This window comes from Meles meles, chromosome 18, assembly GCF_922984935.1.
Source record: "Meles meles chromosome 18, mMelMel3.1 paternal haplotype, whole genome shotgun sequence".
NCBI classification, from domain to species: Eukaryota; Metazoa; Chordata; class Mammalia; order Carnivora; family Mustelidae; genus Meles; species Meles meles.
Window position 1 is genome coordinate 15,900,587 of NC_060083.1, and position 27,675 is coordinate 15,928,261.

A 27,675-nucleotide genomic window follows, 5' to 3' on the forward strand; every position below is an offset into this window, starting at 1 on the left:
CAGCTGGTCATGCAAGGCAGAATACTATAAAGGATGGAAGTAGGCAGAGGGATCGTTTTAAATTGTAGGTGCATGTTAATCTGTACACACAAAGGAGTAACCTTCATCAGGCTAAGGAGGTGAAAATTCTCAGGACCTCTGTGCTGAATAATTCAGAGATCACACAGACCTGGGAGGATAACTGGGGTGTTCAGGAAAGACACATAAAATGCTTTTTCTTTAAAAGCAGGAATGAACTAACCTAGAGTAAAGGCTATTTTAGACCTTGCCTTCAAAGCTTACAAAGAAGTGTCCAACAGACCAAAGTAATCAGTTAAAATGTACATTGTCCCCAAATTTATCTATGAATTAAATCAGTCTCCATCAAATTCCAAACAGACACCTTACAGAAACTGAAAAGTACATTCAAAATACATGAAGAAATGAAGAGAACTTAAAATAACCAAAATGATTTTAAAAAATAGGAACAACTTTGGAGATTTACACCACTTAAATTCAAGATTCATTATACAGGTCAAAAATCATGACAGTGTAGCATTAGCATAAAGGTAAGACAGAACTGAACGAGGGGTGCCAGGCTGGCTCAATTGGTGGAGTATGTGACTATCTCAGGGCTGTGAGTTCAAGCCCTGGGGTGGGTAAGGAGACTACTTAAAAATTAAATCTTAAAAGGAAAAAAAAAAAAGATAAAAGTGAATGGACCAGAATAACAAAACCAAAAATAGAACCACATACATAAAGCCAATTGGCAATTCAGTGGGGATAGAGATCAACAAATTATGCTGAAAATAGAGGCTAGCACATACAGGTAATAAAATGAATCTCAAATTTTACCTCCTATCATACACAAAAACAGACTCAAATTGAGTCATAGACCTAAGTATAAACCCCCAATTATGAAACTTCTAGAAAAGAGAATAGGAGAAATTGATTTTCTGTCTGGCAAAGATTTCTTAAATAGAATGAAGAACACATACTTGGACTTCCTGTTTCTTGTCCACCGTAGAAGAAGTTGGGAAGTCGCCACTGTATTCTAAGAAGTAAAAAAGTGAACAAACTAAAAAGTCAACAGCTCTTCTGAGATCTTTGAGAGAAGTGAGTTTACAAGCAAGACTGCTGTCCCTAGAATTGGAAAGACAGGTGAATACAGAGAATCATAGATTACTATGGCAAAAATCCACCGGCAGAAAACTAGGAGCAGTATTGGGGTAGGGAAAGCTGAACTTTGACAACTTCTAGAAGCTCAGTATGGACAAGTCTAAGAGACAAAAACTCCATGGGGACCCAGTCATAGACCCCCCCACTCCCCACACATTGATCTCTTGAAGCTTTACCAGGTTCTCATGGGAACCATGTGCATTCTGTTTTTCACAATATTAGCCCTCAGGAGGATTTAACCACACCCTAACCTTCTGGTCCTTTCACAGAGCCTAACTGACCTAAGAGAAGCAAAATACTCAATTCCATTCCATTGGAGCCATCCTGTCCCAACTAATAGTGTAAACTTCTGACCCTCCATAAGGTTGAAGAAGTACAGACAGACTTTCCCTGTGCTTTTTTATCTGCTCAGCCATCCAACAAATCATTATCGTCCATCTGCCATGTGCTGCGTGCTGTATTCAGTGAGGATAGAGCAGCAAAGAAATAGTCCCTGCCCTCCTAAACTTGATATTCTAGTGTAGAAGAGAGACAACAAGTAAGTAAAGAAACAAATGCACTATGTAATTTTGTGTGTTAAAATTTTCCATGAGGAAAAATCAGTTAGGTTAAAAACCTAATTGTAATCCATGAGATGAATTATCAGAAAGTTTTTGCCTTTGTAAGTGAACTGTGTTCATAATGTTTGATATGCCTACTCTGGAGATGGAGGTACATAAAGGCAAAATTCCATGTGGACAGTAAAAATATAAAGCGATTAAGAAAAAATAAAACCTTGAAATGAGTAAGTGACTGAATTAGATTGGGTTAACTATGTGATTTTGTTGTTTAGATATATCGTGATCCGGTGTTGAAGTGAAATTACTGTGTTTGCATTGAGAGCAAGTTCTATCGTGCTTTCAAAGGCCAGGTCTCAGACCGCATGGTAGACAACAACATTGAAATACAAGAAGAGATAATGCTTAAGTACATTGGCATAGTAACAATCTAAGATCTCCTATTCCTCAGCATACACAGAGGCAAAATTTGATGAGTCACATGTGTGAAATTACCAGTAAGAACATGCCAGTAATGAGATTCGTTAAAAAGTTTTGTTTTAGTTCTACGGATTTAGAAAGTTCTGCAGATAATAAACATGAGGTCTCCTTTTTTCCTCAGCTGCCGCTAAGGTGCTCGGTTCTTCCGAGGAAGCTAAGGCCATGTTGGGGTGAGGCCCTCACTTCATCCTGGGACTAGCACCGCGCCCAGCAGCATCCGTTCAGCACTCGCCAGCACCATGGCCTCGGTCTTGGAGCTCGCCTGCATCTACTTGGCCCTCATCTTGCACGACGATGAGGTGACGGTCCCGGAGGATGAGATCAATGCCCTCATTAAAGCAGCGGGTGTGAATGTTGAACCCTCCTGGCCCGGCTTGTTTGCAAAGGCCCTGGCCAACGTCAACATTGGGAGCCTCATCTGCAATGGAGGAGCTGGTGGACCTGCCCCCGCAGCGGGTGCTGCACCAGCAGGAGGTCCCGCTCCTTCCACCACTGCTGCCCCAGCTGAGGAGGAGAAAGTGGAAGCAAAGAAAGAAGAATCTGAGGAGTCTGATGATGACATGGGCTTTGGTCTTTTTGACTAAACCACTTGTATAAGCTGCTCAATAAGAAGCTGAACTCTTGAAAAAAAAAAACATGAGGTCGGCTGTTTGACTGTATTGATTAGAATTTCTTAATTGGCATCTTTTCAAGGTGTAAAGGGAAAAATGAATGAAACAAAACAATGAAAAGACTAAAATGAACACATTACTGGACAACTAATATATTTTGGGTACCAGGTAAAGCAATTTTGTGTAGATTATCTCAATGTTAAGAGGAGAAAAAAATAAAATAATGACATACGTAGCGGTGGAATTCTGTGACTCTAAACATTTCTTCCACTTCTCATTAATAAGGGATAAAATGAAGGCAAACTCTGGATGTTTGTCAGTGATGGTGATTTCTGTAAGTGTGTCCTACTGGGAGAATGGGGCCATAGGGTCTCATTCTCAGTCCCAGGGATTGTGGTTGCTTTGAAGTTCTCACAAACTTTTTTCTTTTGACTGAATCATCTATTTTAGTGCATAAAAATGGATTTTTGTCTTGAAAAACCTGAAGTTTCAAAAAGAAGATTCCTGTCAGTATCAGTTAAAAGGGTGGAGAACATTCAGTGAATTTTTGCTGTTCATCGGGACATATCTTTAAAAGCATATAACCTTCCTAAGAGAGAGCATGGAGACTAGATCAGACCTGGGTATAATGTGCTGAATTTTGGTGCAGAAATGAAGGGTAAAATATTTGTCTCCATGAGGACAGATCCATAACTGCACTTTTCAAAATGCCAAGGTTACATTTGAAAAGTAGTTACAATTTTCCCCCATCTCCTAAAGGTAATTCTCTGCTTGTACTTCACACATGAAAAGCCACGACTTAATGAAAATTTCTTTACAGTATTAGGATAATAATCCCACCTAACATGGCTTAGAGTACAGTGTATTTTTTTTTCTTAATCTCCAGATTCCAGGGAATAAAAACATAGTATTGTTGGTGAGTTAGCAATATTTTGTCTTTTTGACCACTTCAGTTTTGTAGGAGCTCATGGTTTGTTTCAGAAACTTTGTCAAATAAGGTATCTCTTTTTGGAAATATTAATCCATAAAAGAAGAAAACATATTCCTATATGTTTGAGATTTTTAAAAAGATTTTATTTATTTATTTGACAGACAGAAATCACAAGTAGCCAGAGAAGCAGGCAGAAGGAGAGGAGGAAGCACGCTCCCCGCCAAGCAGAGAGCCCGATGTGGGACTCGATCCCAGGACCTTGGGATCACGATCTGAGCCAAAAGCAGAGGCTTTAACTCACTGAGCCAAGCAGGCGCGCCTGAGATATTTCTATATAAAACAGCCTACCTCAGATAAATTGAATCTTGCTAGATAAAAAATGTACATTTGTGTACATTTGATATGCTTTCTGAAGTCCTGATTATACATGCAATAGCAGCACGGCTAAACATTGCAGTATACTTTTACAACTATTAAACCATCAAAGTTTATTGTGGTACAAATGTAAAAAATACTAGTAGCTATTTGGAGGTAGATATTAGATGGTGATGTTTAATGAGATGGAATGAATGGCAAATGCAAAATAAAATTCTCCAATCATTTTAAGGAAAACTAATTTCAATTTATTAGAAATCTTAATATAACACATATTTTAAAAAGTCCATGTAAGGAAATTCTGGAGGATGGTCAGTTGTTGAAAATCAATAATTAGAAGCATTAAAGTAAAATTTCTCTCACCATGCTGGGGAGTGAGAGGACATATGGACAAGATTTTAAAGATTTAAGTCATTTTGCAGATGTCAACAGGTAATTTGCCTTTATATTGGACAATTATTTTTAGTCCATAAACTATTGACACAGAAAAATTGTACCAAAATTATGGCCTTTCCTTGCAGAAATTAAACAGTGTATCTTTGTAAGAAATACTCGAACAGGAAACATCATTTAGATTCAACTGAATATCATAAATATTATACTTTCTATATGTTAAAAACAGGCATTTTCACATGGATCATCTATTTTTTTTTAAGATTTTATTTAATTATTTGACAGAGAGAGATCACAAGTAGGCAGAGAGGCAGGCAAAGAGAGAGAGGAGGAAGCAGGCTCCCTGCCGAGCAGAGAGCCCAACTCGGGACTCAATCCCAGGACCCTGAGATCATGACCTGAGCCAAAGGCAGAGGCTTAACTCACTGAGCCACCCAGGCATGCTGGATCATCTTTTTTTCAAGATTTCATTTGTTTATTTGAGAGGGAGAGAGAGGGAGAGAGTGCGGGCACACAAGCGGGGTGGAGCAGGGGTAGGAGCAGAGGGAGAGGGACAAGCCACCTCTCCACTGAGCAGGAATCCAAATGCAGGATTTGCATTTCCCAGGACCCTGAGATTCCACCTGAGCTGAAGGCAGCCACTTTAACAGACTGAGCCACGCAGGCACCTCTTCAGTGCGTTATCTTAGGTCATCTTCACAAGGACCTTGTGGAGCAATTATTTTAATTTTAAAGATAAGAAGATTAGACTTACAGAGTCTTAGGAACTTGTTCAGAATCTCAGCTATTTGTTGGTCAATGTGAACCTTAACTGAGCTCTTCTACCCCAAGTATAGTGTCTTTTCCACTACCTTTGCCCACTTCAATAATTAATAGCCTCATTTAGACATCTCAATAAATCTCTTATTTGTTCAGTAAATATCTACAAGATTTCTCGTATTTCTGACATCTCTGTGTTACACAGTAGAGAATGAAGAGTTGCCTTGACTGATCTCAAGTAAATTTTGTTCTTCTGTATGTTGTTTAATATGTTGTTTTTCTCTGGCTGCTTTCAAAACTTTCAAATTAAGTGTAAATTTGACTGTATGTGAGTAGACGCTATTTTCCTTGCAATTACTATGCTTGTGTTCTGATGAGCTTGAATTTGTACATTTATGTTTTTCACCAAATTTGAGACATAAGCCCCACTTCTTCATCCATTTATTCTGTCCTTTAATTTTTTTTTTTCTCCTGGTACTATCACTGCATATATATTAGACCGTCTTCAATTGTTGCAGTTTTTCTGAGTCTGTTCATTTTTTGCATTTAATTGTCTCTCTCTTTTTTTAAGATTTTATTTATTTATTTGACAGAGATCACAAGTAGGCGGAGAGGCAGGCAGAGAGAGAGAGAGAGAGAGAGAGAGAGAGGAGGAAGCAGGCTCCCTGCTGAGCAGAGAGCCCGATGTGGGGTTCAATCCCAGGACCCTGAGACCATGACCTGAGCTGAAGGCAGAGGCTTTAACCCACTGAGACACCCAAGCACCCCTAATTGTCTCTCTTATCTAATTTATTATTTATCTGTCTTAAAGTTCATTTACTTTATCTTCAATATGTTGTTAATCCTGTTAGGTGAAATTTTTATTTCAGATTTTATTTTTCACTTTTCAATTTCCTTTTTATACTTCTTTTATAGCTTCTGTTCCTTTGCTGAGACTTGTCTTTTTATTCATCATCAATATATTTCCATATCCATGAAAATAATTACAGTAGTTTCTTTAAAATCTGTTCTGATTCCAACATTTGATCCATCTCTAGTTTTGTCTTCATTGATTGTTTTTTTCTTTGAGTGTGGCATTTTTCCATTTCATTGAAATTTGTGTGATTTGGATTTGTGTTCTGGGTATGAATTATGCATTGTTGAGATTCTGGATTAGGATATATGCTTTCAAAGAATGTTGATTTTTTTTTTTTTTGAGTGTTCAGTTTGACAGAACTCAAACTACAATTTTTTTTTTTCCATGTGGTGCATGGCAAATTCAGCCAAACATTTAGGTATGATGTGGTGTTCCTACCTTGTCTCTCTTTTTAGAGATCCTCCCCTCACTCCACTCTGCCCCCTCTTAATTTTTCAGCTGTGTAGTTGTCCCAGATTCTGTCCTTCTTGGTTCATCAGTCTAATAAAAAAGTCTTATCACATCCATATTGTAGTTGCACAACATTGCACTAATGGTGTCTGACCTCAGGCTCTGAGTAGTAAAACTAGGAAGCTTACCTAGGATTATTCTCTTCTACCAAGTGTTGACTTACCTGTAACATCTGCCTGCTTTGCTCAGTCTTCAGTGACCTTAGAGGATTGTTTTCTTTACACATTACACTGTAGTTTATGGAATCATATAACATGAGGTGTTTGTATCTGGCTTCTTTTACTTAGCGTAATGCTTTAAAATTAATTTGCAATATTGCATATATGTGATTATTCCCTTATGTTCTTATTCTTTTACTATTGAGTAGTATTTTGAGCAATGGTACAGAGATTTCCCACATACCCCATCCCTCCCTCATTATAAGCATTTTTACACAAGAGTGGTATATTTGTTACAATCTGTGAACCTACACTAACACATAATTACCACCTAAACCCATCATTTACATTATGATTCTCTCTTGGTATTGCATATTCTATGATGTTGTACAAATGTGTAGTATCCACCGTTATACATATGTAGGTATATGCATATATACGCCCTCATTCGCATCAAAGAGCAGGATGGACAGACTGGTTTGCAAACCTGCAGGCCAGCTTGGTGGCTTAAGTATCCTTCCATTTACAGTGCATGAGCGTCCTTACCTGGACTCTTCCCGACACAGAAAACTGCCAATTTGATAGACATGGGATCTTGGTTTTCAGTGTGTGGTTTTTGTTTTGTTTTGTTTATCACCATGGAAATGGTTATTTTTCATATGTTCCTCAGCCAGTTCTATGGCCTGCGTGAACTTTTGGGGCCTGGTGGTGTCCGTTCTTCCACTGGGGTGTTCATGGTATTCTTTATGTATGGAGGTTATTAATCCTTTCTCTGTCGTGACCAGTCAGATACTCTCTCAGCTTGTCATTTTCTTCTTGGTTTGGTTTAGGATGCTTCTTTTTTTTTTTTTTAAGATTTTTAAAAACTTATTTGAGAAAGAGAGAGCAAGAGTAGGGGGAGAGGGAGAAGCAGACTCCCCACTGAGCAGAGAGCCAGATGTGGGACCTGATCCCAGGACCCTGAGATCATGATCTGGGCTGAAGGTAGAGGCTTAACTGACTGAGCTGCCCAGGCACCCCTGGTTTAGGATTTTCCCGAGGCACAGAATTTTCAACATTGTCATCACGTCTTTACTACTTTCTCTGTGGCTTTGTGCCAGCCGGCAGCTGGTAAAATGGTGGCATCATCTTCCAGGCTTTTTTTTTTTTTTAACAGTTAATTTAAAAAAAAAAAAACTAGTCTAGGACTTATTTTTACCAAATTGTGTGATGTGATGATCTAATAATTTATTTTTCCCCATACCACAAGTTCCCCCCAAACTGAAAACATTCTATGTATTCCCACCAGCTGCTGCTACAGGAAATATACAGGAAATATTAATGAGAGTGCTTACTCATTATTATAAACCAGACTCATTTAATGTCCTGTCTCATTGATCTGTTTGCTGATATTTCTCCTGGTTTCCTTATCCTGTGGGTTTATAGACTTTATATATGTAAGTATCTCACGTACAAACCCTCATTGTTCCTTTACCCAAAGATTTCCTTTTTTTTTTTTTAAGATTTTATTTATTTATTTGACAGAGAGAGAGAGATCACAAGTAGGCAGAGAGGCAGGTAGAGAGACAGGAGGAAGTAGGTTCCCTGCTGAGCAGAGAGCCCCATGCAGGGGCTTGATCCCAGGACCCTGAGATCATGACCTGAGCTGAAGGCAGAGGCTTAACCTGCTGAGCCACCCACGTGCCCCTACCCAAAGATTTCTTAGCTGAAACTTTGTCCTTTTCCTGCTTCTCCCATGTTTATCTGTTCGGAATTTTCATTAGGGTTGTATTAAACCAAAAATCAGCAAGCTTTTTCTGTAATGGGTCAAATACTAAATATTCTAGGCTTTGTGGGACACAGGTATTTTATAATTCTCCCTCCTCTCTCTTTCCTCTTCCTCCCCCCACTCTTCCCTCCTCTTCTTTCACAAATGTAAAACATAAAAAACATTGTTAATTCAAGGGCTGGGGAATAACAGCCCGTTGGCTGTCTGTCAAACATGGGCACATGATTTAAACCATTTCTGTGGGTTTCCTGAGGCTATAACAAAGAACCACACAGGGTTTGACTCAACATCACAGGAGTTTATGGTCCCACAGTTCTGGATGCCTGTGATCCAAAGTTAAGGTGTCCGCAGGACCGTGTTCCCTCTCCAACCCACAAGAGAGTTCTTCTTTGCGTCTGCCTGGTATCTGGCGCTGCCGGCCATGGTTGGTGTGCTCGGTGGGCGGGCAGGTGGGTGCCGCTCTCCAGTCTCTGCCCCTGTGGTCTGGGCTTCTCCTCGTGTCTCTGTCTTCTTATAAGGACACCAGTCTTCCTGGATGAAGGACCCACCTGACCCTAGCATGACCTCACCTTAACTAATTCCATCTGCAAGTCCCTATTTCCAAATAAGGTCCTGTTCTCAGGCAAGTGGGGGGTGGATAGGGCTTCACCGTATCGTTTTTGGGTGGGAAGCCATTCAACCCATGACACCAATGAGCACATTTGGGAAGACTACAAATCGAAGGGAACAGCAGAAGACATCCTTACCCCATTTCACATTTCCACCCAAAAGCAGCAGACATGTTCTCCATTGCTCATTAACGATGTAAGTTCAAACCATTTTTGCAAACATGATCAATCCATTTATTTGTCCGAGTAATTTTCTCTTTGTCCTGCCTCTGCTTATACAGGCACGTGTATCAGCACTCCCAGACATGCGTGTCCTCACTCTCCCTCTGCTGACATTTTGCCACGTGCCATGGGGACCCTGCTTCCTCCGTAGAAAGTGCAGCTTGGCTTTCCAAATCCGTCGGCGCATTGGAGTGGGAGCCCTTGACGCAGCGCGGGAGTTAATGCATGTATGAGTGAAGGATCCTGTGCCCTTTCTGGGAGGAGATAATGTCTTAACCTGCATTTCCCCATGGTGACTGTTCCTCCGAGGGTGCAGGGTCAGCTCTGAATCCTCAGGACACCGGCCCCTGAGCTCTTGGAATGAATGTAGTCTTGTGCCTGGATGCACCAAGGGGACGCGCAGGTCCTGGGACCCTGCACTCAGGGAAGTGATGGGTTGGGAGTTGACGGCCTCTGATGTGGGCATTTCCCTCAATGCTGTGTCTGCTGCTGTACCTGCCAGGTCATCCCACTCCAGGCACTGAACCGGATACATCTGCACACATCCATGAGCCAGCGGTGATCCAGAGAAGCATGTGTGGGAACATGAGCACGTTGTCCTTGGCCAGTGGCTGGAGCCTCCCGCAATGGCAGAGGCGGCAAAGTGGGACCAACCCCTCGGCCTTCCCCAAACCCGCCAATGGGCAGCCCCCTTTCCCGCTGGGCCTGGGACACCAGGCTTGTAGTCCCGGCGCCCTCCGTGGGGCCCCCAGCACCCCTCCATCTGTGCAGAAGACTTGGCCTCTCTGTGGTGCTGCCATAATCCCATATGTTCCCCCATATGCCTGAACCTTTCTGCAATTCTTCCATCTGTTTCTGGTAAATGTGAAGGAATTTAATTATCTTCTCTGGGGTTATTAAACCGACAGCTGTTGTCATTAATAGAGGACATTCTTTATGGCACGCTCGTTTGTAAACACAAGTCGTAACTCTGGCCTGTCACACAGCTCGCACTAATAAGTCCCGTGCTCGGCTGCAGACCCGGGAGGTGGGCGTGGCCAACTTTGAAGAACAACAGTCTCTGTTCTCGCTTCTGTTTTATTCTCCCCGCAGCTTTTGAAGCAAAATGTATAAGTGGGGGGAAAAAAGAACTCAAAAAACAAACAAACAAAAAACCCCACAAATCCAATCTGCCCACCACTGGCTTTCTCGAGAATGAAGGCGCTTGAGTGTTAAAAAGGAAAGATTATATTTTCCTGTGTGTTTCAAATTGCAGCTCATTTTCTGGTAGGCAGAGAGAAACTGGCTTTTATCATTTGAATCGGGGTTGTCTGCACAGCCACACACCGGGTCGCTGGAGGCTGGGCTGGGCACACAGGAGGAGCGGCAAAAGGGGACACCGGCCCTGTCCTCCACCTGCCCCTTGGGTGAGCCGTTTTCTAGACCAACAGCCTCCGGGATTGATCTCTGGGTTTGGCTGGCCTGGGCCGGGAGTGGAAGGGTGGGGGATTTCTTCTCAGCATAGAGGATTCTGAGCTGCAGTGGTCGGGGCCGTGGGCAGGGGGTGAGAAATCTGGGGATAGCAGGGCCAAGGACAGCCAGCGGTCCCCTGCATGAAGGCTCCAGCTGGGGTTCTGGCAGAGCTGGGCAGACAGGAGTATGTTTGGGTCTCATTCCTGAGAAGCTGGGGGCCAAATGTCCAGTGAGTACACAGGAACCAAGAAAGACACCTGTCCAGACATGGTGGCTCTCAGCAGGGGGTCTGGGCCGAGGGACCCCTGCACCTGCTATCCACCCCCAGCAAGAACCCTTGTAGGGTGAGGGGGGCTGCCTGGCAGTTTGCTTGGGTCCTGGGTCAGGCCAATGGGGAGGACCTGGATTCTGGGAGGAAGAACCTGCTGGGCTGGGAGAGTGAGGCTGCTGCAGGGCCTGTGGGCGTGGGGAGTGCCAAAAGGCACCACACAAAACGAGCGTGCCCAGCAGTCAGGGACCAGGGAGCAGAGAGGCAGAGGGGGGAAGGGACAGCAGCCACCCAGGGTCCCTTGTTCTTTTCCAGTGACAGTGTTCAGAAAGAGGAACTGAGTATGTACCCCACATTTTGCTAGGCCTGTGGAATATCAAGGGTCCGAGATCCTGCCCTCAAGGCGCTTATGGTTGGGTGGGGGGACAGACACTCAAACCACACAGGCGTGAAGGAGGGGCACAAGTGCCTATGTTTGCCTGTGTTGGTGTGGATCAGGGAAGGCTTCCTGGAGGAGGCAGCATCTCAGCCGGCGCAAGAGGACAAGGAGGGTTCAGCTTGTCTGCAGCGGATGGGGGTTCCCAGCACAACAAGGGCCTGCAGTGAGCCAGAGGTGAGCTGGGTGCTGGGTGTGGGTGGGAGGAGCCAGATGGGAGGCTGAAGGGGGAGGTGTGTTTGAGGCGTTCAGTCCCCGATACACTTTATGACTCGAGCCATCCCTGATGTCGTGGGCTGCAGGTTACAGCTGTGTTGCTAACTGTGCTTTTCCTATTGGCTTTCATGAATCTGTCCTTCCCACCAGTTAGAATATGAAATCTGGCAACACGTGGGATGTGGGGTATTTGCTTATGAACCGGCCACTCTGCTGAGGGCTTTGATCCCTCACATGGTGCCCTGGTGTCCTTTTGTGGGAGAGGAAGAAGGAAAAGCAAGCTTGTGTTGGTGGCTGTCATATGCTCTCAGGGACCAGTCATTTGGGGGCTGCACTTCTCTGTGCAGGGTCTGTCTGTGCACAGCGTCTGTGCATGTCCACTTCTCTGCATGAGGGTCTGTGCTGCGCTATCACACAGCTCGTGATCTCCCACAGCAGGGGACCCACCGTGATGGCCGTGTCTCCCCCTGGGGCTCCCGGATCCTGAGGCCTGATCTATTCATTTGTACCAGCTGGAAGCTGGGCGTGTTTCGGGTGTGCGTGGGGAGCCCACCACATGTCCCTTTGCAGGCTCCAAGCTGCCCATGGGGGGACGGTGCCTCCAAAAGACATCACAGAGATGCCACGTGATGAAGTCTCCTGTGGTTGGAAGGCTTGGAGATGCTGACCTTGGCAGAAGAAGCTAACACCAAGTAAATTTTATCTCAGACCCAAGCAATGCTGGGATCCCTTTCTAAAATGAACATATTTCCAAAGAACTCTGACCCACTTCTGTTGACTCAAGTATTCCCCATTATAATGTCACTTGAACATGTACCAACACGAAGCTGGAGTAGAATTCTGTTTATGGCTCTCATTTCACTCTAAAAGCAAAACAAATGGATGAAATTCAGAATGCAAACTATGAAATCAATAAAATTCAAATTAATAGCATTAACTTAATGGGATGCCATTTTACCAGGCCTCAATCACAGCCCTTCCTGTGAGCATGGGCTCCGCCTTCCTGTCATCACTCCTGGGAAGCCGTCTATGGCTCCCCATGTCCCACTGCCTTCCTGCAGAGCATGCCTCCTTGTCCTGGTCTTCTTAGATCACCACAGTTAGTGAAAATAAAATCCAGTGTGATCCCTGAAAGCTAGAGATCTGGGGGGGGGGTTAAATTTATTTTTTGAAGATTTTATTTATTTATTTGGCAGAGGGAGAGAGACAGCATGAGCAGGGGGAGCGGCAGAGGGAGAAGGAGAAGCCAACTTTTCGCTGAGCAGGGAGCCCGATGCAGGGCTTGATCCCAGGACCCTGGGACCATGACCTGAGCCAAAGACAGATGCTTAACTGAGTCGCCCAGGTTCTCCAAACTGTACTTTTCTTCTTTAAGATTTTATTTCTTTAAGCAATCTCTATGCCCAACACGGGTCAAATTCACAGCCCTGAGATCAAGGGTCACATGCTGTCCTGAGTGAGCTGGTCAGCCAGCTCTGGAAAGCTCTGGAAAGTCATCCCCAACACACACACACACACACACACACACACACACACACACACAGGTGGGTCTCACAGGTGGGACTAGATGCACACATGCTGAGCATAGCATCTTTGTGTGGCCGGCACCCACCGCATGCTCCGACCAGGCTCAGAAGCACCGGGGGGTCCGGGCCTCCAGTAGCCCCCCTTGGCCCATGACAGAGAGAAGCGGTCAAACAAGGAGTTCAGTTTCCTTACTTGGGTGGTGGCGATGGGAGCGCTCCAGACCCGCTGCCCACAGGGGCATCCTGCTCATGAAGGCCCCTGGAACCGGCCCCCTTCCCTTCCCACCTCTTCACAGGGCTCCCGATAGTCATCAGCCAGGGAACCAACCATGCTCAAACCTCGATCTTGAAATCTACTTCTGGAGGGACCCAGACTTTGATACCACAGGGAGCCTGGGGGTGGGGGGAGTAATCTCTCCCGTGACAAGAAAGGATATGTGCTAAGGTTTCCCTACAGGTGGCCCTAACACGTCCAGTCCAGAAATCCCAGCCGTGACAGCCTCACGCTTACGACAGTGCTAAAGCCAGCAGCTTTCTTTCCCAGCCAGCAGTCAAGGGCTGTGTGCCGTGCTCTGGAGACCAATCTCCTGAAGAGCCCTGCACTTGGCATTTGTGTGGAGGGCATGGAATCTCAGTGGTCAAAGAGCTGACTGGGGGGGAAGTGTGATGCTCCTGATTGCTGCAGCTGGATTTATTTTCTGACCCCAAGTGCCCAGTGAGTGATTTCATCCCTTCACCTGTCCACTTACTGGGACCGCTGGCCCACTCTCGGCCCGAGTCCCTGACTTGGGGACCCTGAGGTGTGCATGCCTGTCGTCTACACCCCTGAGAATCTGGCCTCCCCACGCCTGCGGATCCCAACCGGACCTTCCTCCTCTACATCACTCCCTCTCCAGACCCTGGAGCAGGCGGGTTCTCAGCTGCGCTGGTCAGAGTCACCTGCTCCCTCCACCGCCCTCTGCCAGCAGTGGGGGCCTTCCCACATGGATCAGGGTGAGGATGGCTGGCTGGAGGGTCAGTCCTGCCTGCATTTCTCGCCTTTCTGTGCTCCTATTGTCTCCACCTTAGAAGCCCAGAGAGAAACTGCATGTCAGCAGTCCCTGCAATGACCCTGGTTCTCACACTTAAATGGGGGGGGGGGGTGTCTGTGTCTGTGCAGTGGGGGTGGCGGACAGCAGAGCAGTGTGCCATTTCTGAGGTCCCTGGCATCACCCCCCAGCCCCAGGTGTCTGGAATGGAAGAAGCATGAGCAGATGGCAACAGCTTCTGCACACCCTGTGCCCCTGAAGCGAGTCCAGTGCAGGGAGTGCAGGGTCAGAGTGGCACCAGGGGAACATGCCATGAGGCCCCTGTCCTGCTGTCCAGACTGGCTCGGGGCCCTGGCTCGGGTGTGGGAGGAGAACACGCCCAGCACAGAGCTCCTCAGCCTCCCCCTCTGCCCTCGGAAGCATGGCAGACATGCAGTCCACGGCTCCTCCTGCACTGGGGCTGTCAGTGCAGGCTCAGCTCGGGGCCGGCGCCAGATGGTCAGGTGGGCTCCCCAGCCGGTCTGGAGCGTGGGCTTCAGAGAGCCCTATGTTTCTGAGATCTCCTCTGCAAAGTGCCAACTGTGGCAACACCATCTTTCAGGCTAGGAAATGGAAACGCTGCCAGGTGGTGGGCCAGGCTGCTGCTTAATTAAGGACCCTCCCAGCTTGCAGGCACCAGTTGTGGTTTGTAAGTAGTTGCACCCACACACGTGCAGTCAGAGTGCTCCCTCGCTTAGAGCAGGGGTTGCCCAGGCATCCCCGCCCACTGGGAACAGGAGGGGTCTCTGTCTCTGTCAGACGTTTATTCTCTGCCAGGCACGTTGTGCGCATTCATCCTGAGAACACAGCTGATATTGAACTCATGGAAGTGCTCAGAATACGTCGTGAGGCAAACCTGAATTCTTTTTTTTTTAATATTTTATTTATTTACTTGACAGAGAGAGGTCACAAGTAGGCAGAGAGGCAGGCAGAGAGAGAGGGAGAAACAGGCTCCCCACTGAGTAGAGAGCCCAATGCGGGGCTCGATCCCAGGACCCTGAGATTATGACCTGAGCCAAAGCAGAGGCTTAAGCCACTGAGCCACCCAGGCGCCCCAAGGCAAACCTGAATTCTAAGCCTCGCTTTGCCATGGTGAAATAGGCGGTTCTGTGTATCTTAGGGGTTACTGGGAAGATTCAGGAAAATTACGTGGATGGAAATCTTCCAGTCTGGAATTTGACAGTGAACAATGTCTGCTGTGATGGTTGATCTTCTATGTCAAGCTGGCTAGGGCCCGGTACCCAGGTACTCAGCCAGACGTGATTCTGGATGTTTCTGTGGAGGTGTGTGTGTGTGTGTGAGACTAAGACTTAAATCAGCAGACTACGAAAGAGGGATTATTTTCCATGGTGTGGGTGGGCCTTGTCCCATCAGTTGAAGGCCCTCCTAGGAAAGAGGAATTCTGCTCCCAGACTGCGTTCAGGCTGAAGCTGAGACACTCCCTTGGGCCTACCGCCTGCGGCCTCACTTGCCACAGTGCATGCTTGCCAGCCTTCACCGTCCATGAGCGCATCACTGGAAATAACTTTCCATCTCTGTACACATCCTATTGGTTCTGTTTCTCTGGCCGATCCTAACTAAAACACCGACGAGGAGGACCACAGTTCAACAGCATGAGGTGTACCGGGATGGCGTAGCAGGCAGTCATTGAAGAGAACAGGTCACACCAGTTTTTTCTGACCTAGAATGACATCGGTCAGAAGACAGTTTAGCTTCTCAAGCACACGACGTCTTCAGCGGACAGGCACACAGGGGCAAAGCGTGTGTGTGCTTACAGGCACATGGGAGGTGGAAGGGACATGGCACGCTGCTGGCCGATGCCCTCGGACTGTGACCGGGCTGCTGGGTGCTGCTGGCAGGCAGGGAGATGCCCTTCTCTCTGTGCTGTGTGGTGCCTTGATTTCGGCATAGGCCGTTTCTGTCATTAAAAGACCGGCAAGTGCATATACGTAATGGGAAGGATTGATTTTGAATCCCCTTCCCAGGCTTCTGCTGGCAGGGAGGACAGCGTGGCGGAGTCTGTCTGTGCCAGGGCCCCTCCTGTCCTGGGGCAGCCAACCGGTGCTGCCCTGATCCCGCTCTGGTTACAGAGCCTCACTGACACAGCTCAGAGCGTCCGTGGCCATGTGTGGTTTTAGAGGACACGCGTTCTGCAATTCTGGCCCTGGTTTCCGGGCTCTCCAGGAGCCGGGAGGCCCGCGGCGCAGCCGAGGAGGCCAGGGCCGCGCTCTCGCACCCGAGGGCACCCTGCAGTATGGAGCTGCCCCTAGATGCCAGACCCTCCTGGGCGCTGAGAGGCCAGGCACGGCTCAACTGGAGGTTCCCATGGAGGAGCGTTCTGCAAGCCGCGAGAGCTGTGAAGCTGGGTGGTGAGGCCCGGCCACCTCAGCTTTGCCAGGGGCACTCAAGTAGCCCGATTCCCTTGCAGAGATGCTTGCAGGGTGGGCTGCCCACTGCTGGTCGCTGGCTGGAAGAAGTCCACCGAGGCAGCGCCCACATGAGCCCTGCACAGAGACCTGTCTCCTGTCCCCCCTCCACGCAGAAGGACGCAGCGCTTGAGGGTCCTAGGCATCCTCCTCGGCCTGCCACCCTGGGCCATTCAACCCAGCAAGGGGTCGTCTGAAAGTAACCATAGTCGCCACCTGTGGACAAGCCCTGCCTCCAGCGTCTGAGCCCGGGCAGGCGCCCACAGCAGACACGCACGCCGTGGACAAGCGGCATTTGGGGGAGGCGCGTCAGAAGCAGCCAAGCGCCAGAGTGGAGCACGCCTGCCCGCATCCTGTGAGCGCCCCTAGCTCCGGAATCCCCGGGAGCTGTGCGGTGGGCATCGGTCCCCCCGCTCCTGACGCCTGGAGATGCGGTCGCCCCGGTAGGGCAGACCCCACTGCAGCGGCCCCGGATCTGTTCCGCAGTTGGCTCCTAGAAGCAAGGGCCGCTCTCCTGAGAAGCCGCGGAGCCCAGGGGCAACAGTGGACTATCCAGCCACGTGTCCTTTGTCCCTGAGTGTTTGGAAGGGCGGGTCCTGCAGCTGATGTGGGCGGGCCGGGGGCCGGGCAATGAGCCTGAAGATGCTTGGAGCTGCTGCCCAGCCTGCCCTGCCAGCGCCCTTCCAGAGCCTGAGGGCTGGGGCCATGCAGCTTCCGTCGTCCTTCCTTCTTTCCTCCAAGGAAGACAGCGGGACCACAGCAGCAGCCCGTCTTCCCATCGCGGCTGGAAGTGCTGGAGCGTCCGCAAGTGCCTGAGCATCCGTGCTCGCTGTGAGCATCCGAGGGCCGCGGCCGTAAGTGCAGGAAGTATCCCATGCCAGCCGGCAGCGTGGGATGGCCGTAGGAGGAAGTGCCGTAAGTACGCCGGAAGTGCCGTAAGTTCGCCGGAAACGTCCCCGGGCGTTCACAGGGAGCGTGGCACACTGCGGAGCAGGATGTTCTTTAGGCGCACCGCCCGGCCTGCGCCCCCTCCGCCTGCTCCCCCAGGCCGGCTGCCGAGGCGCTGAGAGAGCTCGGCTGTGAACACCCCACTCCTTACAGCTCAGCCCGTTGGGTCACCCCCGTGACTCCTTTGCGAGCCCCGCGTTGGTGGGTGCCACGGACGGCTGCGCACTTCGCCTCCCGTCGCGTGGCTTGTGGCGGCAGAGCTGGGGTTAGATCCCGCGGCCTGCTGGACGGACGTGCCCCAGAGTCTCCAGAGCCCACGTCCCCGGAGCCGCAAGAGACCGGAACACGTGCGCCTGGTGCACTGACGGCTCTGCCCACAGCTCCTTGGTCCTGAGGAACTGTCGTCCAAGGTAGGTCTCCCGCGGACCTTCCAGTGCTCTTACTGGTAGCGAGTTGTCCCCTCCCCGTCCGTAAGATTTGGTGCTCTGGGTCATCCAGGCTTAATCTTGTGCACTGCTCCAAACGACCTCGTCTCCAGCCCCCTTTCAGCCAGGTGTCCGGTGGGCTGCGACAGCCGCGTGGGCAACAGGGGCCAAGGACGCCCCCTCTCCACTACTGGGGGAGCTGAGGGAGGGCAGCCCCGGGGACTGGGGTTCGGGGTGGGCTGCGTCCAAGCTGGTTCTCTCTCTCTGGGACGCTTCGGGGATTCTCAGGGACTCTGGTGGCAGCACCCTGGCATGGGTGGGTGGTCCTTCCTTCCCAGGTGCCCCTCAGCCCTGGCTTCTCGCCGTGCACTCTGCAGACTCTGATGGGATCCACCCCACCCACCCCAGACCTGGTCTGTGTCCAGCAGCCGTTCCTGCTCACCCTTTGGTGGTCCTGGAAGGCTTGTGTGCTATCAGTGCGGTGCACGTGCTGCAGCCCGTGTAGTCAAGACTGGTCAGTCCGTGTTCGTCTGGAAGGCTGCCTTGGGCTTATGACCATGTAGGAAACCTCTTTCCCCATGGGGAGGAGAGGGAAGGTACCACAGAGCTCCGGAGAGCCCCGTAGGACCTCGTCTCACCGTCCCAAGTCTCCCTGGCAGACCTGCGGAGTGTGTGACTTTGGGGTCAACCCTGTGCAGACCCTCCTGAGATGACCCAATGCATCTCTGTAGTGTGTGGATACCGAGTGCCCTGATCTCAGCCTGTGATGGGATGCAGCATCCCAGCATGGACCCCAGCGAGTCCCCCTCCACAAAGGCACACGCTGCTCCTCCTGCTAGAGGACGGATCTCATCCCCTCCTGTAGCACTCGGCTGCCCTGCGGTCTTCTCGGATGCGCAGAGTGTGCCAGAAGCGACACCGTGTTGTTCAGGGCTGGCCCCTGAGAGTCCATCCCATGCGCTCACTTCCCTGCAATCCTGCTGCCATGCTGTCGGGGGGAGGGCCACCTGCAAAGAGAGGCCCCCGGGGAGGACAGGCAGCAGGCCGTGCTTGCTGGACGTCTGCCCAGCCTGTAGGAGCGCTCCCAACCCCAGCCGGCCAGCAGAGTGCCGCTGCGCATGTGTCCCTGCCCCATCAACCCCACTCACGGGAAATGATGTGACCCTGTGGTTCCGCACCCCCAGATGCTGGAGCGGTAGTGGGCGACTGGAACTGGGAGGCACAGCAGGTTTTAGGGGGAAGGGGTGCTGCCATCGACACGGGTTTGTGATAAGTCTCCTTGCGTGACCTGGCAGGTTGACCATGTGTCCTGAGGTGAGAGGCAGGGGAAGGGGTGCTGTGACGGGACACTGGTGGGGTCATTGGGGAGCTCCCCTCTGCTGGGGACACGGGCATCACTTAGATCCCGGTCTTCTACTCCCAGGCTGCAGTCTACTGGGGTGTGAGCGGTGTGTCCCAGTCTCGTCGCGGGCCTGCTGTCCCGCCTCTCTGCACACATTTCTGCGCCCGTTGCTGGTGTAGGGTTCAAGCAATGCCCTGCACCCCGTTTTCCCGCGGTGGAAATCCGGTTCACCCAGCCTGTGGAGACAGAGCCCTCTGGGCACAGGTGGAAGCCAGCACGCCGCCTGGGGGCCCTGCAGCCACAGCCCAGGGGTTCCAGGAAACCTGGGCAGACATTTGCTGGCTGCAGTGGGCCAGTAGACCCGCTCACCTTCAGTGGGGCCATTAACCCGCTCTCATGGAGAGAGGGGCATCACATGTTTGGGGACCAGCTGTGGAACCATCCGGAGGCACTGAGTTTTTCCACCACTGGCTTGGCTTCTGTTTGTGCTGTGAAAACGCTGTGTCCCAGATGGGACTTCCCCTCCCTGGACGCTGGGCGCTGTGGCGGGAGAGTGGCCGTGGTTGCCTCAGGTGACAGTGATGGTGCCCCCCGGCTCTTAAATGGGGCTTGCTTGTTAGTGCAGCAGAGCCGGGTGGGGCCCGCCGGCCTGAGGGCCAGGACGTGGGGCAGGACTCAGGGCTGGCAGAGACGCGGGGATCTAGCTGTAAGGCAGAAGGGGGATGGAAGTTGGAATGAGGAGGGTTTGGTGGCCAAAAGGCTGCGGGGCTGGGAGGGAGCTGTCCAGGGAACCCCAGGAGCCCCTGCATTGGGTTGGGTCCCACCCCATGGCCAGCCGGCCATCAGGCAGGGCTGAGTAAAGGAGACCCAGAGAAGCCAGAGGAGTCTGCGTGGAGGGCAGCTCGTTGGGGGGGTCCTCGAGATGACCTGGCTTGGGTGATCCCCCACCAGAGGGCACTGGAGTCCCGAGGGTCAGCCCTGAGCTGGTTCAGCACCATGTGCTTGGGAACTTACTCATTCATCCTTCCTTCAGCCCCCTAGCACGTTGTGAGGACCTGCTGTCTGCTGGGCACATTCCTCTGCATGGGACATAGAGGGACTGACAAGGCAGAATGTAGCCAGCCCTCAGGAGTTGGAAGTCTGGTAAACAGGAGACCTGGCCTCCTGCCCACGCCCTGCGTCCACAGGGGAGGCAGTCTCTCCGACCCTCTCTGCCAGGACGTCTGCCTGCACCGTCCTGGCACCCCTCGCAGGCTTACCTGGTGGCTGCATGCCACGTTTGGCTGACGGGTTGAACCTCTGTCCCACTCCCACGTGCCCCTCTCTGTGTCAGCCTTTCTCGTCCCTCCTGTGTGGACATGGACCCTCGTGTGAGGACGGAGGTGTTCTCAGAGGAATGGGGAGGACCCGGCCCCTTGGAAGCTGCTGCTTCTGACACTGGGGCCCTGGGTGTCCTAGCGCAGGTGTGACCTTCACAGCCCCAGCAGTGACGGTTCTAGCTGCTGCCCCCAAATCCAATTCCAAAAATAACATCTATTAGACTCTCATGGACTCCATCTCTACCTTCTGTCCCCACAGCTCCTTCACACTCACATTGACAGCATCTCCGTTCCCCGGGGTGGTTGGAAAACAGAGTCAGAGTCCACCATGTCTCCTTCCCAGGGCTGGTAAGTGCTGCAAAGCAGACATCCTGTTTTCATTTTTATTGTTGAAGAATGTGTGCCAAATTTCCACAACACGGGATTCTTGTTATTAGGGAGGAGCTTTTATTAGGAGGGCTTTTTCCTCACTAGCAGAGTGGGAACCAGTAAGATTGTTTCTGAGGTTGGGCGAAGGCTGGTCAGACAGAGGTCAGGAGGTCTAGTGGACACTTGTCGCTGGAGGTTGTTGCTGGCCGAGCAGCACGATGGGTTTTCCTTCAGCCCGTCTCAGAGCCATGCTGAGGGGCACACACGTCTTGGAGTCAAGAACACTGAGCCTCGGACCCGTGGCCGGCTTGGTCACCATCCCTACACCCCATTCTCTGCTTCGGGATGTCCAGATGGGAAGGTGGCATCCTCTGGCCTATCGTAGACCCTTCCTCACACGCTTCCTGCCAGCCCTTCCCAGCCTCCGGCTAACAGCCCCAGCCAGGTGGCCCTTTCCTGGACCCCCAAGGGCATCTTTCCTCCGGGTGTCCCTGTAGAGCAGCACTGGTGGATGTTTTTATGGCTCATGTTCTGAACGTCACACCCGAGTTAAATCTGTGCCGATTCAATTAGAACACGTAAGCCGAGGGAGTTCTTCATCCCATGACTGGGTCCTGGGCGAGCGGCTTCTCTCTGGACACAGCTGTCCTCACTGCAGGGCTGTGAGCGACAGGCCGGGGCCTCCCTGGTCAGCCTGTGTGCCGAGCGGTCTTGCGGCAGGACGGCAGAACTGGAAGCCCATGCCCCTGCAGACACGGGAGACTGAGGGCCGGGCAGTGGGGGTGGCACACTGCTCAGAGCCACACAGATAGGCTTTTGTCCGGGGAGGGTCAGCCCAAGGCCCGAGGGGCTGTAGGAGCTGCACCTGAGGAGCTGGCCGGGGCTTGGGCCAGATGGGGTCCCAGCTTTCGGAAGATGCCATGTCCTGCTGCCCCCAACCTGGGAATGTGTGACGTCACCTTTCAGGGGGGGCTTCGCCTATGGGACTGACTCAGGGTTCTCACTGAGGGTGGGGTGATTCTGGATTGTTAGGACACACACCAGTTCAGTGCGTGGAGCCTCCTACGTGGGGGCAGGGGGGGCTGCATCAGACGAAGTGAGACAAGGGAGGCAGAGGTGTGTGTGTGCACACGTGTGTATGTTGTTTGCGCGTGGAAGAGATAGACCGGGAGTGAGGGAAGCAGGTGGAGGATTGCCGCCGCCGCTGGAGGTGGAGGATGGCCCTGGGAACAAGGGCACAGGTGTGTCTGGACTCCTCGGAGACAAGAGAATGCACTTGCCTGGGTCCTCCAGAAGGAGCTCGGCCCCGAATGTAGACCTCGTGGTTCCAGAGCTGCAAGAGAATGTGTTGTGACTTTTCCCAGTGGCCGCGGGAAACCCGTTGGAGGCATGATAGCCTGCCTCTAGTTCAAGAGGGAGATGGACTGTGAGCAGTTTGTCTTAGTACTGACCACGACCTTGGGGTGACAGGGGTGGTGGTGGCCCGGAAGCTTCAGGCCACATGTGCACAGTGCCTTTCTTGGCGCCTGGAAGACAGGGTTATGCAGTTTTAGGTAATCGAATCAATCAATAAGTTAAAGACCAAAAACAGCTGGAGAAAAAAAAAAAAGTCAAGTGTATGTTTTGGCACAAGATGGAACTTGTAAAGTCTCCAAGCAAAAGTTTTCATTCAGACATATTCCGAGTGTTCAGAAATATCTTTCTACCGTGCCGTGCCAGTTTCAGTCTCCTGGAATGAAGAGCAGACAACACATTTAAACTGATGCCTGCCTTTCTTCGCTGGCGGATCGTCACGGGCCGGCCTGACGGGGTTCTCCCCCACGTGAACAGTTTCCGTGAGCCCGGGAGAATGCTTCTTGGGGGCTGCCCGCTCCTGGAACCCCCCAAAGCCTTTCTGTGCTGGTCACCCACCGGCCTCCAGTGCTGGAGGCCGACCTCTGGGAGCCCCGCCCCAGCACGTGCATGTTCTGCGCTCCATGGTGCCTGGTGGGGGTAGGGGTGCGTCAGCCATGCTCAGGGAGGGGTTGTCCCCGTGGTTTGGCCAGGGGGTGTGACTGGCCACCAAGGACCTACTTCCCTGAGAAAGGAGGGTCCTCCACTGGGGCAAAGACTGTCGGGGATCGTCTTTGCTCATCCAGGTGCTGAGGTCCTGCATCTCAGAGAGCAGCACGGAAGGATCTAGGACGGGTGGCGCACCCACCGCGTGAGCTCCTGTGGGGGCCTGGTGGCACGTGTTTCTGCAGTTCAGGACTTGGGACCATGCACCTGCTGCAGGCCATGCTTGGGGCTTGACAAAGCCACTGGCCTCAGGGAACTCCTTGTTTCTAGAAAAAAGCTAATCCTTGCATGGGTGGGGCTGCAGGCCCAGCTCAGATGGGTGTGGAGGATCACAGGCAAGGGAGCATCGCCCTGGACGCGGGGGTCTCTCAGGAGCTGCATCTCCCACTCGTGCAGGAGAACCAGGGAGGGGCTGGACACTGTGACTTTCCAGTGGCTTCGGGGCCATGGGCTGGGGCGCTCCTTTGGGCCTTTCTTTCCGTGTGGACTGAGAATCCCCAGGGACGAGAACTCTGTCTTTTGCTCCTTCTTGCCCCTTGCTCCTGAGGGGATGACCAGGAGGCCGTCAGGACCAGCACCAAGAACGTAGTCTTCCTCTCCGTCCTGCTTCCCCAGGGCTAGGCCCAGGTCTTGATGCCCAGGGAAGGAGCTTGCCCTGGCCTGGGGCTCCTGGGTCGGTCCTGGGGATGGTGCGCTTGGTGTTGGGGGAGAGGCCTGGCAGCGTCTAATTTCTTCTGCCCTCTCTCCGTGCTTGAGGCCTGCATCCTGATCACAAGCCTGGGACGCTGTTCAGATGGTTTGGATGTGGAGACCGTGGCTTCCTTGGGAGCCCCTCATCTCTGACTGGCCGAAACCTCGACCCAGTGAGGCCGTGTTCTCTCTGACTTCTGCGCCATCTCGCCCAGACCTGAGCATGCTCCCGGGGTCCAGGAGGCGTCCGTGGCCCTGTCACTCCATCTGCGCTTTGATGGGCTTCTGCTTTGAGGGCTGCAGAAGGATCCGTCATGGCCAAGAAGAGGACATCCCTATCAGAAGGACAGCTGCCCCCGGTCTCCAGCCTCGTGGGCCTTCCTGGTTGTCTGTCCTTTCTGCTGCAGGAGGAGCTCAGAGCCAGCAAGTCGTCAACTGCTGGGGTGCCGGCTCAGGTCCCAAGAAGGTGCTGTCTCTATGAAGCATGGGGCTGCCCTGGCCCCTGTTGCATGCAGGGCAAATTCTGGTTCCCTTGTCTTGGCGGTGAAGATGCCTTTCTTCCGGGGCCGGCCTCTTCTGGATATCCCTCATCCCTGCATCCTGGGTGCTGCACGGAGGGCTAGTTGGGCCCATTGCTGGTGGTGGCCCGGTGAGGAGCTCCCGACTTAGCAGAGTCACAAGGCCATGTGAGTCCCTGCCAGGTCTGGTCCACACCAGACCTTGAGACCACCCCACCCACAAGGAAAGCTTTTCTCGGTTGGTCAAGTCTCTGCTGACAGAGTCCACAGCGTGGAGAGGATCAGAGTCTGGTGGAGAAGGTGACACCAAGAGTGGTTCATGTTATGACCTAAGGGTGTGCAGGCTCGTGTGGGCACACGCAGTGGAGCTGAGGACAGTCCTTTGATATAGAGATGGTGAGGATCTTCAAGACAACTCCTGTGTAATCAGGGAGGGCTTCCTGGTGGAGGTGACCCTAGCACAGTCTCAAGGACTTCATCGTCAGTGGCAGTTGTGCCAAGGGAAGAGTGGGTCGTGCGCAATACTGACAGAGGGCGCTGGCGTGAAGTCCCCGTCCCATGTGGTGCAGCGTGGTGTGTGGGGAACTAACACATTGTGCTGCAGTTGGAGCCCGACACGCTTGCTGGAGGGTGGAGCCGAGGAGTTGCTGAAGCACCAGAGGAGCATGTCGGGGAGGAGTCAGGGAAAGTTTAGGGAAAAGTCCACCTACAGGAATCTCGGGGCCTGGTGAGAGCTTACGCCCTCCCGTGCTCCTCACTGAGCGAGCAGGTGGGACCCACCCGGACCCTGAAGGATGGGCCACATGTCAGGCTCCCTTCTGCCTTTGGGCCGTCCTGAGATCCCAGGTCACGGAGGGGCGGGAAGGGGGCGGCCTACAGCTGGCGTCGGGAGCCTGTTAGACGGAGATGTGCATGTGTGGTAGATTGTGGATCGACACAGATGGTGCCCCGAGACGCTGGCTCCGTGACACGCAGTGGGCGGAACTTGTGGGCATTTTCCTCCTGGACACAGAGGCGTCATTATTTCAGATGCGCAGGGAGCCGAGCCTCAAGCCCCCGTCGGCCCACGGGGTGAGGATGTCTTCCCCACGTTGTGCTTTAATTGCCGTGCTGGGCACAGCCAGCTCTGCGGCCGCTCGTTACCGTCCAGACGTCAGCACATACGACCAAATATGCCCTACTTGTGGATATTCCCACCTGTCTCACATGAGGCGTTCCTTCTCACACGAGGTTGAAAACTGCAGGCTCCAACCCCTTCTGACCCTGTGAGTGTCAGAGGCTCCCAGGTTAGCGTCGGTCTCATTTGCTTGCACCTGTGAGCACCCACAGGCCGGGCACAGGGTGGGCCAGCCCTCAGCAGCATCTAGACGTCATGAGTCACCAGCACCATGGCCTCTGGGAAGGGGAGGTCAGCCTGGACTGGGAAGACTGCATGGAGAGAAGTGGTTTCTGGGCTGTGGGCCACAGGATGGCTTCCGGGGCTCCTTGGTGCCCCAATGTTATTTGCAAATGGGCTTCAGCGTATTTTTCTGTAAACAAGAATATTTTCCCACACAACCAGGACACAGCCCCCGACCGAGGGGGTAGCCACAGTGTGCCTGATCCCAGAGCCCACACCCTCCAGCTGTGCCGGTGACTGGTATTACCCAAGAACCATGTGCTTTCCTGAGTTCTCCCTTTCCCCAGGCCCCCTCGGGCTGGAGAGGCCCTCGGCTTTCCCCTGAAGTTGCAGAAGGCTACGGGACAGGAGCCTGGGTCTGTGTGGGGGTTCTCAAGAGGAAGGTGTGTCGATGCATCCTCCGCAGGATGGGGCACCTGTTCCCATGTGTCCTGTTGCTGGAGGCGATGGCTCCAGTCCCCTCATCAGGAAGACATCTGTCATGCCTCTGCGCTGCGAGACCGTGCTTCAAGTTGTGTCAGTATTTCACTCGTCGTCACATTTTCAGTTCATTTGTACGTGAACGTCTATGTGGACTCACGGTTTCCTATTTTACTCAGCACGTTCTAACCCGTTACTACCGCCATTCGATTTCATACTCACATTATCGAGTATTTGACCAGTGGGAGCCCTCTGTGTCCCTTGACCCGTCCTGGCTCTGTCGCCATCATTCTAAGAATGCCTCTTTGCTTGACCTTGACCTCTCCAGGTCTGGGATCAGTCCCTTCTCTGAGGAGCCCTTTCTGCTTTCAGTGGAAAGTGGTATGTATTATGGTGGTATGTAGAAGGCCAGACGCAGATGCTAGGCGTGCTCAGCGGTGTCGGGGCGCCCCTGCTTTCCGGCTTTCTGAGAACAGAGCTGAAAGATGTCTGCGAGATACCACGTCACACTATGTTACGTGCTGTTGTTATCTGCGTGTAGTTCACATATCGTATGTACGGCCGTATGGTGCGTATCCGGATATACTGTCAGTCCCCGTTACGCACACGCTGACACTTCTGCGTCAGTCTCCAGACACGGGAAGCCCTGAGTTCACATCGGTACACCTGGTTCAGATTCGGGTTTTCTCCCTGTCGGTATTTGTAACTCCCGCCCCGTGATGACCGACTCGGAACATCCGAACACATGGGTGTGAGCAGCAGAACTAGCTCGCATCCCACGGTTTTGGAGGGTCAGGGCGGCGGGCCTGGTTCTGGCTGAGGCTGGGAGGAGAGAGTGCCCCGGGCCTCACCCCTGTGACTGTGGTCACTGGCAGTTTCCAGAGCTCCTTGGCTTGTAGACGCTCACCCAGTCTCTGCCTTCATGCTCTCCATGTGTGGATCTCTCTGTTCAAATGTCTCCTTGTAAGGACGTTGGTCAGACCTGCTTAGGACCCGCCCCACTCCCGTGTGAACCCATCTTAGCCAGTCAGGCCCACAGCAGTCCTGGTTGGAGGCTCTCATGTGGGCACTGAGGGGCCATGAGCTGCCTGCAGCATGGCCGGGGCTGCTGGTGTAGAACATGAGCAGAGAACAGGAGTGGGCAAGGGGGTCTCCAGCCACCCGTGTGGGTCTGTTTAGCAGGAGGCCCTCACCCACGGAGCGATGTCCAGCAGATCAGTGAGCACACCAGTTTGCAGCTTAGGGCTGGGGTCGGGGAGAGGGTGCACTTCCGATGTCACTGGTGTTAGCCGTGACGTGTCACATGAGCAGAGATGCTGGAGTGGGTACAAGGGTGTGGTGGAGGTGACCACCGTCCGAGTGGGGCTGGAACAGGCTGCAGGCCATCGTTTGTCAACCCCCATCTGATGG

At 52.0% G+C, this 27,675-nt stretch overlaps 1 protein-coding gene across 1 annotated transcript; it reads left to right on the forward strand.

Annotated features, from left to right (window-relative positions):
• Positions 1-2,423: 2,423 nt before the first annotated feature.
• LOC123929093 (60S acidic ribosomal protein P1-like) lies at positions 2,424-2,806 on the forward strand. Its single transcript, XM_045984337.1, has one exon. The coding sequence runs from the start codon at positions 2,435-2,437 to the stop codon at positions 2,777-2,779; it is 345 nt and encodes a 114-aa protein (XP_045840293.1). The 5' UTR covers positions 2,424-2,434; the 3' UTR covers positions 2,780-2,806.
• The last annotated feature ends 24,869 nt before the right edge of the window (positions 2,807-27,675 follow it).